Source organism: Telmatherina bonti (genome assembly GCF_933228915.1).
Source record: "Telmatherina bonti genome assembly, chromosome: 2".
Lineage (NCBI taxonomy): Eukaryota > Metazoa > Chordata > Actinopteri > Atheriniformes > Telmatherinidae > Telmatherina > Telmatherina bonti.
This window is the reverse complement of record NC_136620.1, coordinates 25,120,695-25,135,521: the sequence shown is the minus strand read 5'-3', so window position 1 is coordinate 25,135,521 and position 14,827 is coordinate 25,120,695. Positions and strand designations below refer to the sequence as shown.

The following is a 14,827-nucleotide window of genomic DNA, read 5'->3' as shown; positions in this document are numbered from 1 at the left end:
ATGAGGCTTTCCATGAAGTCTTTCAGATGTCATGAGGAATGGACAGAAAGACATTGAGAGCCTGCAAAGTTTGTAAAGATAATTGAAGAACACTAAAAGTTGTAATTATTTTTAAATGTATTATTCAAAGTACTACTGTGAACATCTGAATAGTACTGTGATATAGAAATTGTTTTGTTTTTGTTTTTTTTTTATCATTTTCCTTTCCTATTTCTGACAACAGATGTACTTGTCACACATTTTGAACATAGTATTATAGAAATTTGAGTTATTTTATGATACCATGTTTTCCTGTCAGAATTGTGTTATTTAGAGTAGAGTGATGTTTTTTTTTCTTTTTTTAACCATTAAAATTAATCCCTTTTACCTTAAAATGGGTATTTATAATACACACTTGTTGTGGACTAACTGTTATTCTGGACAACTTTTTCTGGAACCTTGCTGGTGTAACAAGACTTTGTGTTGCAGTGTAAAGTGAGTGTTTCCTAAATCTACAGATAATTTTACCATAGAATAGTATACATCATTCAAGAGTCTCAGCTTTCCAATGTTGTGTAATGAACTGTATTTGGAAGGGAGAGTGATTAAAATACATTTCTGTCATTGTCTGGCACCAATAAGACCTGATATTTGATTCTTTTTTGCATGTACACTTGCTGCACTTTCAGTGGACTGCTTTTAAATATTTAGTAACTAAATATTAGAAAATGGTGTTTGCATTCAACTTGAAATGTAACAAATTTCCTCTGATATAAATTGATGGCAAAACACTCCAAATAGAATCCTTATTTTTGTAAACCTTTTCGCTCTTTGTTGGGCAATTTTGGCGCTGACTGTTTTAATTTATGTCAGGGGTTTAAATCACTATTGAACATCTCGGAGGCAAAGTGGTGCAAGCATTAACATGAATAATCCATTGGCAGCCCCTGACAGACTGTAAGAAAATAAGATCTCAATCACCATTACACTCAGGGGGAAGTAAAACAGGCTGCAGCAGCATTAGCCATTCCCCTAAATGCAGAATACACTTTGCATTTTGAAGTTGTAAACATCCATCTTTGTGAGCGTTGTTCCAAAACATATTTCCCATCACCGAGCATCTTTAAGCAGATGTATCACCCCAAGATCGGAGCGAAAAAATGGAACCTCCTGTGGTTTTCTTTAGCTGTCCAGGACGAACGACATTATGCACTTTTGCTAATTAAAATCAAAGTTAGACTGCTGATAGTACATAGCACAAGCTTTCATCATAATTACTGCATGAAACAGTCTTAATACAGCATGCAGGGTGTTAGTTAAATGTAAGCAAGTGGGGAAAAAAAAAGTTTTCTATCATTCAGACCCAAATGGTAGAAAATTCTTAACCTACGTTGTTAATACTCACACCCTGCAGTGAAGCCATTTATTTCATGATAAATCTCTGCCAACCACTGCAGTGCTTGCTTTACTCTGACTTACCATCACAGATTTTAAAATTTAGAAGTAACAAATAAGATTTGTGAAGAGATCATTCTTTTTTTCAAAGATGGCAAACCTTTTCGACACTCGCTGCACACTAAGCAATTCTTTGACAAGGAAACGGATATATCGGGCAGCTTCTTAGCATTGAGACCATCTTAAATTCATCACAGAGCTGTTGCCGATTCCAAGCACGTCAGTCAATCTGCCTGTGAAATGAAGAGCCAGAGGCGACCGACCCAGACATCAGCTCTTTTTCAGCTATCCAACAACACTTTCTCAAGTCTTCACTTTCACACACTGATTTCTTATTTTCGGTTTGCTTCAGCCTTCTAGGATTTGCTTCATGTTCAGTCTTTGTGAGGGCAACTAGTGAAGTTTATGGAAAGTGGCCATGATGGCTAAAGAAACAACCTGATGAATATGAAAATCACACCTGAAGACCAAACAATTTCCAGTGAGGTGTGAAAATCATTAAATCACCTTAATCTATTCACCCAACAAAAAACATCATTGTCGTAGTTGCTCAATTTTCGGCAATATTTGCAGAAGTCACGCACTAGAAACTGTGGATTTGCTTTAAAGTAACACTAAAAATCATTAAAAGCCAGTCTGTACAGCTGCTGCAACCTTCCACTTTATTGCAAGTATTTGATACAGACACCATTGGAAATGTTTTAAATTTAATATAAAATATTTACCACACATTTCAAATTTCTTCTGAACTTACACAAAAATCACATCTTCACAAACTATCTAAAAGTAATTTCATAATGCTGGCTGATTTCAGAGCATGCTCCAGTTATATTGAAAAAGAAAAGCATTTTTGTAGCCAAAGTGAATGAAATAACTCAAACCATGTGAACCGTACAATGATCCGTGCATTTTGCAGTGTAAAGAATGACATCATAGATGTCCAACAATAACAAAATACTGATCAGATTATATAAAATAAAACTATCCTCAATGCTCAAACATTCTATAAAAAAATACCTTCAGTTAATAACAAGTACCTGAAAATAATGACCTTTTAGATGTATACTGAGACAAATAATAATAAAAACAAAAACATGTAAACACAATTATATTAAAACTCTGATAGGACACTCTTGTAAAAGTGATTGTGGCTTCTTTTTAAATAAAATGATGCAACCGGATTGTCTTTAACAGAGGGAGTGTCCTTGTCAGCTTGAAGTGTAAAAACTCTCCTGCGCAAAGTGGACTTGGTGCATTTTCCACCCCAGCGAGGAAACAGTAACTTTGAATTCACTGGTCAGACACGTACCGACACTGGTGTCCTATCAAAATTCAAACCAGTTAAACCAATTTGATAGATCATTATCCTCCCATTCCATCATCTTTACATACATTTTATAGATGATTGTTTGTTTGAGGTTAACTTTTGCAGCTGTTTCCACAGGAGAAACTCCAAGGCAACAGAGAGACTTTAGGCACTTTTGCAGGACTGGTGTTTGATGGTGATCACCGTCATCTTTTCTGTGTCGCATCTTGCTGAATAGACCTGATGCTCTGTTTTAGCTTCTTGGTAAATAGGTGGCTAGCTCTGCCACAGTAGGTGTGTGTGGTTGCCTGAAGCTCAGCTTCTAGCGGTTGAAGCAGTGAGACCTCCATGTTCTCGCCAAACGGGTACTGGAATGAGAAGAAACAAGTTCAGTTTACTTCTTTGATTTCAGAAATTAGATTTTATTCCACTGTTTCTGAAAGTCGGAATCACATTGATTTCAGCTCCTGTCTTGTTATGTACTTAAAAAAAAAAAAAAAAGATATAATAAACACAGGATTACTACCTTACAATGGTCCTAAGCAGTTTACATCCTGGTATGAATATAATCGGTGCAGATTTTGAAAGGATTTAACTGGTGAACACCTGAGATAACACCCCCCCCTATAAAAGCTGAAAAATCTAAAATGTTACCTGTACCTATAATTTTCCATTTTAATCTAAGACACAGGACTTATTTACAATTAAAAAAAAAAAAAAAGCTTTTTTGATTAACATTGGGTTTTTTTTTCCATATGAAACTTATATTTGACTTTCTGACTTTCAAAATAAAAAATGTGATCATTTTATAATCCATACATGAAAAATCCATTATCAAGGAAATAATATTTTATCCAATCAAGTTATAAATTAAGCCCTTGGGAATGGCTGAAAAACAGCTCATGTACAATGATTTCAGCTACACTTACAAGTGTAAAAACATGCGCAACAAGTTAGACCAAGTAGATTGTACCGATATATAAATGTCCAAGACAATGTGTCTATATTTTATATATATATATATATATATATATATATATATATATATATATATATATATATATATATATATATATATATATATATATATATATATATATATGTAGACCAGAACAAAGAGCAGTCCAGTTAAATGGCAAGGTCGTGCTGCATCATAGTTCAGCTGAACTGGGAACTGGGCGTTTTACTGGAGTCGGTGATGGAGAGAGCTACAGTGTGTGTACAACTAGTTATCAAGTTAAATAGAGTCCAGCTTATCACTCTCCAGCTCCTTGAACATGTCCCAAAATGATGATTTATCATTTTAAAAAGTGCAAAATAGTAAAGGCAATGCCCTCTAGATCTTCTGATATAAAATCCATTCTCAAGGCATAAATTAATAATTACTCAGTGTTTGCACAGCTGTTGCTTTCTTTCAAAACCACATTCAAATCATATGAATTGGGTCACTTTCTGTCACGAAAGCAATGGAGATGTGGTGTGGACCCAAACGCGGAGACGAGGGAACAGGGATGCAGGTTCAAGACTGATTTATTTTTAACCCAGGAAACTAAGAACAGACAAACTAACTGAGGTACAAAATGATCCAGCAAACAATGAGTGAACCTGAGTGGTATAAATACACAGGAAAAACCGAACGAGAAACAGGTGAAACAAATGAACTAAATGAACCCAGGTGAACCAAATCAATGAACAGGAAATCTAAGAAGCTAACCAAGAACCAAGACAGGAAAAACTACAAAATAAAACAGGAAGCCCAAAAACAAAGCACAGAAAAACCCAAATCATGACAACTTTCAGTTCGAGACAATAATTCTCCACTTGATTTATATCTGCCAATTCAGAGAAATTTAGATATGGAGTATCTATAACCACATATGCACCCAAATGGGTTTAATAAGGCGAGACAGCAACTGAGACCGCCTCAGCTCGAGCATTTCTGATATGCTTCTTCCCTGTATGCTTTTGTTCTTCCAGCTTTCCATCCAGCTAATAATAAAGGCACTTGTCACGTTCCGCATTGAAATAAAGATATGGGCCTTTCATTTTTACATTGAGGCACGAGCAATCTTTTATTGCTCTAGTAAATAAAAGAAATCACTATTTTACAGCATCTTATTTGACTCCAGTTTGGCAAAGCATTACAGTACTCAAAGCACAGTTTCTTTATTATCTTTCATATAGTGCAGCAGGCAATAAAGTACCATTAACAGCCTCCTATTGATTTTTATGTGGATGTGGCTGTTGCGTTGTCCACACAGCCATCATGATGTCTGAAACTAGCATCAGCACTAAAAATTTTACTACTCTTCCGTGGGTTTGGCTGGGTAATGGTAGTGGCCTTTATTGCAAGCTCCTCTGCAGGCTGAGAGAGCCTGCCTTGGGAACTGGACTGACTAAGGAGCTCTTGGCAGGATGGAAATCAGAGTTTCCTCCAGAATTGCCTGCCCCGGGGCTTTGGGATGCTGTCCTCAAAGGAGCGAGTGGGAACAAAGTGGAAGGGGACCAAGGGAACTGAAGAAAGAAGAGCTGATAAAAACTTCAACAAAAGAAAAAAAACAAAACCCTGCTTTGAAAACAAAGGATGGGAAGCTGCTAGCATGATTCCACAACAAAGACTTGCATCATTCAGATGCTTTATATTTCATGTATTAGTACTCCTCACACCCCTACTATCAGGTGAACCTGGAATGAGACAAGCATGTCTGTGCTGTCTGAGAGACTGATGGAGGTTTGAGGCCCAAGTGCCCCGTAATGAAGCCCGCTCGTTTACTTAATGGCTGAGAACATTGCCTGCACTGATAGCGGCCAGGCAAGGCCCTGTGCTGGTAATGGATGGAGATGAGCTAATGAAACTTCTCTTGCTCCCTTGCTGCCTGCATGTTGACTAGTGCTGAAATCAACAAGAGCAGATCGAAAAGAAGCCACTAGCAAAATAGCAAGTGAGCTCTAAAGCCACCATGCCGGCTTACCGATGATGTACACGTAACGTAGTAAAAGTTTTTCAGTTTGTACGTTAGAATTAGGGCTGAGGAGGAATTAAAAATGGTAAAAACTTGGTGTGTCATTTAAACTTTTCTAACCCTAAAATGGTCAAAATAAATAAAAGACATGTTTTGATATGGTCTAAAGTGTCTGCACAAATGCTCTGAGTTATTACAAGAGGTTCTAAACTCTACTGCAGAAATGCACTTTTTTAACAGCACTATGGGCTAAAGTTGCATTATACAACTTTATGAAAAGGAAGAGAGAGAGAGAGAGAGAGAGAGAGAGAGAGAGAGAGAGAGAGAAGGGAACCTAGATGTAATCCCTCTCTTTGTTTAGGCTTAAAAAACTAAATGGAAGAAACATTTTACACACTGCACAACAAGGATTGAAGATGCTTTATAATGCATGTGTGGCCAGCTAAGCTGCCACAATATACACTCACCGGCCTTTGTATCACGTCCACTTGTTCAACTGCTTGAGAATAAAAATAGCTAATCAGCCTATCACATGACAGCAACTCAGTGCATTTATGCATGTAGGTATGGTCAAGGCAACTTTCTGATGTTCAAACCGTGCATCAAAATGGAGAAGAAAGGGGGATTTAGTGTTACTTTAAATGTGGCGTAGCCTTTGGTGGCCAGAGTATTATTTCAGAAACAGCTGATGTACTGCAATGATCACACGCAAACATCTCTAGGGTTTACAGGGAATGAAAACATCCAGTCACTTACGGTCCTCCGGAGCAAAATGCCACGTAGAAGACAATAGGAGATTTGAAAAATGTTGTCTGGTCTAATGAGTTGAATTCAGCCGAGACAATGAGATGTTAGGGTCAGAATTTGGGGTAAACAATATGAAATTGTGGATCTATCCTGCCTTGTATCAACAGCTCAGCCTGGTGGTGGTTTTATGATGTTGAAGATATACTTTTGGCACACATTGGGCTCCTTAGCGCCGACTGAGTATCATTTAAACACCACAGCTATTATTCCAAGCAATTTCTATCCCTTTATGAGCACATTGTACTCATGTTCTGATGGCTACTTTCAGCAGGATAATGCACCATTGTCACAAAGGTCAAATAATTTTCTTGTACATGACAATAAACCTCTTTATGTTCCAAGGAACTGTGTGATGCTGTTGTGTCAATGTGGACCAAAAATCTCTGAGGAATGCTTCCAACACCTTGTTGAATCTATATTATAAAGAATTAGTTCTGAAAGTAAAAGGAGGGTCCAACTTGGTACTATCTAGGTGTACCTGATAATGTGACTCACCCCGCAGGTCAGTGACTGTGCTTCCTTGAAACATTACACACACTCACCATACAACAAATCACTGATTTTTTGCAGTATTGTCATAATGAAATCTTGTTCTTGCGGACGCTTCATGCAGGCAGACAGAAAAGTTTGTGTCATTATTTCTGGCAACATGCTAGAACAGATAAGAGAAGCACTTTTTGCTGCAAAACGAGCATAAAGGCACTCAGATCAGCAAAAGCAAAACAAGCTGCAGTTGTAACCTTTTAGCTAATCACAAACACAAGTCACTGAACTGTATATGCCAGTATGTCAGGATGTCTTCTTTTTTTTTTCAACCGTTAAGTATCTGCTTCAAGTATTAAGGATCAAACTATAGTCAATTGCTCCAAACATTTTGAGCTACTAAGTTTAAGAGATGTAACTATATCAGAGTCCAGAGTCTGTGTGAGCCCGATTTGCCTGCTTTAAGAGGATGAAAGGATTTTTTTTTAACAGGATATTGACTAAGCATTGGTGGACAGAAACATCCATAGGAGAAAAGAAATGGACAAGAGTGTCTATGACTAACAAACACCTTTCCAAACAGTCTGCTCTACTCCTACAACTTGTGCACTGACAAATACATTGAGTTTTTTCATTAACAAAATACATCAATAATTAACAAACTGCAATAAGAATATATTTTACTGTCCCCCACTACATCTCTTAAAAGCAAATCTGACTGCTGGGAGTCTGTTTCTACCTTTTGGATGGCCTCATAGACAGCCCGAAGTGCTGGCTGCTTGTCATTGTGATAAACTCCTCTGTTACCATGGAGAATAAAGACACCCTCTTGTTCAGCTTGTTGACAATTACTGCCATACATACAGTGGTCTGGACGGTAGTTCCACTGGCAGGGGAATACATATAGGCTTTCTGTAATAGACAAAGAAAATAAATACATAACTGGGTCAATGAGGACTGTAAATAAGTGTAAATTCCATTGCAATATCTGGCTAATTTATTTATTAAACAGTCAGTTTGCATGTCATCAGATCATTTTCACACTGAGGTCTGCTCTGTATCCTGAACAAACATGACATATGACACAGAAAATAACGCTGCATATGAAAGAACACCCACCTGGATTGTGGTAAAATATAATATTTAGGAGATCTTGGTCACCCCAGGTGATATTGAGTTTGTACTTCTGGAGAAGAGGCATCAAAACTTCCTCCCACTTAAGTGGAACAGCTGTCATGTCATTCTTGAGGGAGAAAACAGACTATTTTGCATCCAGGAACCAGGAATCATATAGTGATTCACATACTCTTTGGCCAACACTTAACAAAAACAGTTTGTTACACTTAAGCGCTCTGGGAAGATGCTGAAGGAAATGATAACAGCGACCTCAACTGGAGATTCTTGGTAGTGCAGCAGAGCGTATTTACACACATACAAGGTTCTTAATTTCTCTCCCAACATATCTTCTACATTTGTTTCATTCAATGAATGCAATGGGAGAAATTGGTAATATTTCAAATTTCTCAGAGCAAAGATTATTCTTGTTTTTAACGGATTATCACACAAGGAGAAAAAAGGCTGTTTACCTTGAAAGATTTTCCCCTGAGACGTGTCATGTTCATGAGCATTACCCCTGAGTTGATGCCTGTCTTGCCAAAGTAAGGGTGGCGGGCAAAACGGTTGTACCAGCCAATACGCGGCTCCTCGTGCTCTGGAGCCATGGCAGCCAAGTGAGTTGCATTAAACTGAGAAAGGAGGGCCCAGATATCCTCTACTGGCTGCAAAAAAAGAATATCTGTATCTACATAGAGCAAAGAGTCCACATCCTTTAGGATCAGCTGGGGAAAAGAGGGGGAAAAAAGATATTAGCACATTTTATTAAAGTACAGCTGAAGTAGCTTATGCCAGTCAAACATTTTGCACCTACAGGTAGGAATAGCCTCTGAGAGGCACATGGTTTGAAGAGCTTCTTCCACTCTTTTGCATTTTCATTGGGGAATGAAATTGGGTAGATGGAGAAGGTAAACTTTGCCTGGACAGTCTTAGGCCATGCTTCCAACTTGAAGAAAAGAGAAAGAGAAAAATGTGCCTCAGCTTTTTCCATTTACAATAAATTAAAGAACACAAGCATGAAGTCAAGCTGTTTCTCTCAATTAGTTTGTGGCTTGACTAGTATTGTGTTGTTTAGATTAAACAAGTTTAAATGATGACTAAGCCGTCACACTGCCTTCAAAGAACATTGTGTACATTTTGTGTTGTTTACTGGCCAGTATTTCTATATGGGTTATTACTGGTGCATTATAATTCTGCTAATTATCTGACACATTCTTGTAAGAAATCTAGATTTGTTTTAAAAAAAAAATCACTATTTAAAAACTGCATTTTGTATTTACTTGGGTCATGTTGGTCTGATGTTATAATATGTGTGATGTGACACATTTAAGTGTGACAAATTTGCAAAATAGTAAGAAATCAGGAAGGGGGCAAATAATTTTTCACAGCACTGTACAATGGTTAAGCTGGTGTGGAGGTGCCATGACAGTCTGCAATCTTGAAACGACAGTAAGGGACAAATTGCACCAACCCCAAACAAGAACACATTTTCTCTGCGAAGCACCGCAGTGAGTCAGAAACATTTACCGCCAGGGTTGAGCATCACTTCTCCCCAAGACATTTCCCAGCTGAGAGTAAAGGAGCACTGATTGAGACGTCTGAGGATATCACCAAGAGAACTAATGCATATTCAGGCAAACTATTTCGTACACAATGTTCCTTTAAATGTTTCAAACAGTTAGCATTAGATATAAAAACACACCAGAACACTTACAGCATTTCTGAAGCGGTCATGCAGGTCATCCTCAGCAAAGATGTAGAAGCGAAGTGGCTTTTTGCTGAAGAGAATGGCAGACTTCAGCATGGTGAGAGTTTCTTCTAGCCTGGGGCCACATGCCACCACAGCCAGGTGACTTCTCTCATCATTATGTCTCTTGGCAACAGAGTGGGACCTTTCACTGAGGGCCAAGACACAATTACATAAATCAGTAAAGGAAGTGAGCTTTCATTTTTACAGGAGGCTTTATATACTGGCAGGAGGTGTAAACAAAGTCACGAGAACAACAACAGTCTCAGCTGACTGGCACTCAGCCCTGCAGGACTGGAAGAATGATTAGTTTCAAGGAGGATGCAGACAAGAACTATAATTCATGCTTTGTGCTGCCTCCAAGCGCTTCTTGTAAACTACAACTTTCTGCATGAACTAAACTTGCCATTCTTTTCTAAATGTATTTTACATACCAATATAATTTTTTACAAGGTTTTCATACATATAATTAGAAAAGCTTAAACAAATTAAATAAATTTCATGAGTCAGATGTGGAACTAAAAATACTGTAATCTAAATATACTCTCAGTGAAAAGTTTATGAGAATAAGAGACCTAAAGTTAAAATTTAAAGTGAGTGATGGAAAATAATTGACCAAAGCATAGAGTTACACATACATCAGAGTGAGTTCTAACTAATGTTTCATCTATAGGGACTGGGAAAAGGAAGAAAGTTCCAGAAGGGAAGAAGGAAAAGAGAATGAAAATGTTTGTTCTTGAGATCATCATTATTTTTGTGATAAGCCGGTGTTGTCTGAACGCCTTTGTGCAGGCTTAAGGATCACTACATGTACAAAATGATCTTCTGCAAAATCAAATGCTTTCTATGGATGCAAACAAGTTATGTCTGTTATGAGCTTTATGAACTCTAATAAAATGAACTAATCTTTATGTCCTAAAATCCCCATTACAAGTGCCAAAGGTGCTTTTTTGCTTTGTTTTGTTTTGGTTTTAGACCAATAAAATAAATCCTCATAAAGTCGGTGTAGATTGTTACCAGCTTGTCTGATTTCAGTCATTTGAAAGTGGTCACAAGGAACACTGGGAGAGCAGCAACAGCTTGGCATTTGCGATTGTGGACATGTGGACAAAGGAAGTCAGCGAAAGTTGATTACTGTCATTTTTTTTCAAGGTTTTCTAAAAACACACACAAAATAATAAATAAAATTTTAAAAAATATTATATATAGATATATATATATCTATATGGATATAGATATAGATATAAGAAAGTAATACTTTGTGTTCTGAGTAAAACGTGAAAAAAAAGTTTGGTCATTAATTTAAGAGGATGACGTTATTTTGTATTATTTTTTTGAGGTTCACAAAATCATTCATACCTAAAAGATGATTCCAATAAGCAGTTCACTCCACAAACATCAGCAGGCAGTCTCCAATACGGATTCCAGTTAGAAACTGATAGTGATTTACACCTGACAGAATAAAAACATGATCTTTTGGATGTTCAAGGTTGATCATTTGAATATCTCAACTTTAAGAGATTAGATCTTTCCTGGAGTACCTCCAACAGTTGGTCAACAGGTGGTTGTCCTCTAAATCCAGCCTAAAGCTGACTTTAATAAGAGAATTACTTCACACTAGCTTTAAGCCCATCAGTTACCTTGCTAGGAAACAGGTGCTGGCTAACATATATTGCAGCATGAGCCATTTTGTTCATACAATTACAGTCAGCGTTATCCACTGTGGGTGCAACAAACAGCGCAATTAAAGCACTGAATGTAGAAACTTTATAGAAACGGTCTTAAATGACCTATTATACAGGTAAACTGGGTTTTATGTGCTGTTGTTAGCCGCACCGTGTGCTAGCTGCAGGAAGTCAACTTACCCTGACTTTAACAACTGCAGCAGTAGCGAAGAGTTAATGCAAACTACTAATAATCTGCTAGCTTGTGGCTTAAAGCAGCGTGACATATCTGGCGAAACTACCTGTCCAGCCCCTTTTCACGGTCTTGGAGGCCTCTTAGTCCCGGTGTTTTCCTTGTAATCCTCACTGTGTCGTGAGCGCTCCGGTGGGGTCTGCTGTTAGCTTTCACGTCCTGGTCCTCCAGAGTGGGCGCTAGCTGACTGAATACGTACAATAGTGAGAGGAAAGTGAAGACTATACAAAGGAGAAATGCGTGAAGATAGCATCGCATTTTGCGAGCAAAATATTATTTGCTAAGGAAACATTTTTTATTCAACTTGTGAGCTAGCAACGCTACGGGTTTCTCCCCAGGTAACCACAGAGGAAGCGGAGAAGCGCTGTTGGTGTTGACAGTTTTTCGCCACGCCCACTTTTGCTGCACGTGCGCTGTTTCTTTAACAACCTCTCAAACAAGAAACAAGAAACAAGAAACAAGGGGGGGGGGAGAAACATGGTGTCATAGACATTATGCATAGAGAAGATAAATCCATTTCACAATCTGCATGTGTCTCAAATCTGTACAACTAAATGGCACCGATGGGGCGATAGAGGAAGTAAACCAACAGGTAACAGCGCATGCATCTCCAGAGAAGTTGGTTCAGATTCTCATCATAACTTTGGTGTCAATAAGAGTAAAACTCTGTTTTTATATCACTGACATGGATTTATGTTGTCCTTCTTCAGCTAAACGGATACAAATGAAAGATCCACTCTGATTTATCATCAAGGTTTGCCGTATAATGTAGCCCATCTGATACTGATAGAAGCTTGTGACCATGCTGCCAAAGTTTGGCTTCCAGATGTTATCCCATGGCAACACACTGGTGAGTACTAGTCACATAATGGCCACACAATTCATTTTCTCACATAATACAAATAGGAGAAAATGAAATATTTGACTTATCTTTTAATGTTTGGGTGAATTATAGTGGAATTATATCAGAATATTTTACTACAAAAGAACAAACTCAAAAAAACTATGAAACCCAGAAAAAGTCTGTTTTTTGTTTGTGGGGACATGTGCTATTCAAAAACCCAGCACATCATAAACTGAGAGGGTCCATTACAATGAAATGGTGCAATCTGTTGTGATTTGTCACAAAAAGGACACTTCATTTGGATGCTGAAGGTAAACGGTATGAAATAAAACACACATTAGTAATCCATGGCCACAGGATATCATCTTATTTGACAAATTCTGTTTCTCCTTTGTCATAGTTACCAGAAGGGCTCCTTCCAGAAGCCTATTATTCCACCATTACACAACAAAGTGATTTCAACCAGGGAAACAAAACATAAAGAGCCCAAGCTAAAAAATGTAGATATCCTAGAATATGTAGATCAGCCATGTTACTGAGTTCAGTTTTAACACCACTAAACTAATGTGCTTTGGTCCTATCTGCTATTGGTCCTTCAAATTTGCACCGACATCACATCTGGTGGTTTTCTGATTTTTGCATCCTCTTCATAAAATACTAAACAGTATGTGTGTAAATCTTCACCTACACAAGCAATTGATGAGATGATGGTGTGCATGCTGCATTAAGATCAAGAATGTGGTAGCATTGTTATCCAGCAACACAGAAGTACTGTACATGCTACATTTACTTGCTCTTGGGCATCTGAGATTTTCTCAGGTCCAGTACAGTTTAGCTTACAGCTCTTATACACCATTATTGTAAAGTTTTCAGAGTTGCCTCACCTGCTCAGTTAGAAAGGTGATTATTTTTTAATGAATTGTCGTGTGTGAACATAGTTATAAATTAGACTAATCTGGATTTGTTTTAATTGGGTCATATTAAATTTACTTGAATTTATTACGTCTGTAAAGTGCCAAATTGTGATTTGGCACTTTACCAGTAAAGCTTAATTGAACTGAACTTGAATCTGACCTCTGCATCATTAATACTGTTGAACATGTCCCATAAAAATAAAATGGTTGCTAAAATCTCAATCATCTAACATAAACATTAGTTCCATTTAGAGTTACTTTGTGAAATGCTTAAAATTCACTTTAAGTGTGCTGGCAAAATTAATTTGTGGACAGCAGCATCTCATTTTCTTTCTTGAAGGACAGTTCAATGCATTGTGTGCATAAGATAAAAGAATCACTTAAGCTTCTTTTTCTAGCATCTCATGACTGTAAATAACAACTGCAGCTACTTTACTCAGTAATGAAATTTCCACAGCAATTTTTAATCTAAAATATATAACTAATAAGGACAGATGAGACAGTGAAATAAAATGAAGATGTTAAATTAAAATTTCAAAAGGTACAAAGTATAAAAAAAATGACAAATGATCAAAAATAGCTTTAACAACAACAAAAAGACAGTTGAAAATATAAGGAGTTTTACTATTACCATTTAGACACAAGCAATTGATATAATTAAGCCAAAATGAGTAAATTGACATGAAAAACTAAAATGCTCAAATTGTACATACAAAATAATCAAGAACTATAATAAAGTTTGTATAGCTGGGTGTGGTGGTGGAATGGAAGCGGAGTATGTGTTTGTTCTTGGTAAACACAATATTGTAGTTGCAAAAAATTTCCTGAGTTGTCATTGTTTGACTTTCATTTTAATTATGAATCATACATTTTCAGGAAATGTATGAAGCATAAAGTAAAGACTGCAGACAGGTCAGTCAAGTGCATGTACACTGCTAAAAAAAAAAGATAAAGGGAAGACTAAAGTAACACATTGTAGATCTGAATGAATGAAATATTTTATTTAAATACTTTGTTCTTTCCAAAGTTGAATGTACTGACAACAAAATCACAAAAATTATCAATGAAAATCAAATGTATCAACCCATGGAGGTCTGGATTTGGAGTTCTACTCAAAAAAACACACTACAGGCTGATCCAACTTTGATGTAATGTCCTTTAAACAAGTCAAAATGAGTCTCAGTAGTGTGTGTGGCCTTCGCATGCCTGTATGACCTCCCTACAACATCTGGGCATGGTCTGATGTTCTCCTGAGGGATCTCCTCCCAGACCTGGACTAAAGCATCCGCCAACTCCTGG

At 37.3% G+C, this 14,827-nt stretch overlaps 1 protein-coding gene across 1 annotated transcript; it reads right to left on the bottom strand.

Annotated features, from left to right (window-relative positions):
• Nucleotides 1-2,073: 2,073 nt before the first annotated feature.
• Nucleotides 2,074-12,103, bottom strand: gxylt1a (glucoside xylosyltransferase 1a). The gene is made up of 8 exons (XM_079249253.1): nt 11,820-12,103; nt 11,213-11,305; nt 9,821-10,004; nt 8,921-9,052; nt 8,580-8,831; nt 8,113-8,236; nt 7,733-7,905; nt 2,074-3,108 (listed from the first exon to the last, which is right to left on the bottom strand). Exons 1-8 carry the CDS (start codon nt 12,026-12,028, stop codon nt 2,947-2,949), a joined length of 1,329 nt encoding a protein of 442 aa, XP_079105379.1. The 5' UTR covers nt 12,029-12,103; the 3' UTR covers nt 2,074-2,946.
• Between the last annotated feature and the right edge of the window lie 2,724 nt (nt 12,104-14,827).

Excerpts from the sequence above, each read along its gene's own strand:
- gxylt1a (XM_079249253.1), bottom strand. The coding sequence starts at position 12,028 with ATGCGATGCTATCTTCACGCATTTCTCCTTTGTATAGTCTTCACTTTC. Across the intron at positions 10,005-11,212 it reads TTATTGGAATCATCTTTTAG|TGAAAGGTCCCACTCTGTTG; the intron begins GTATGAATGATT and ends CTTGGCCCTCAG. Across the intron at positions 8,832-8,920 it reads CTCAGAGGCTATTCCTACCT|CTGATCCTAAAGGATGTGGA; the intron begins GTAGGTGCAAAA and ends TCTTTTCCCCAG.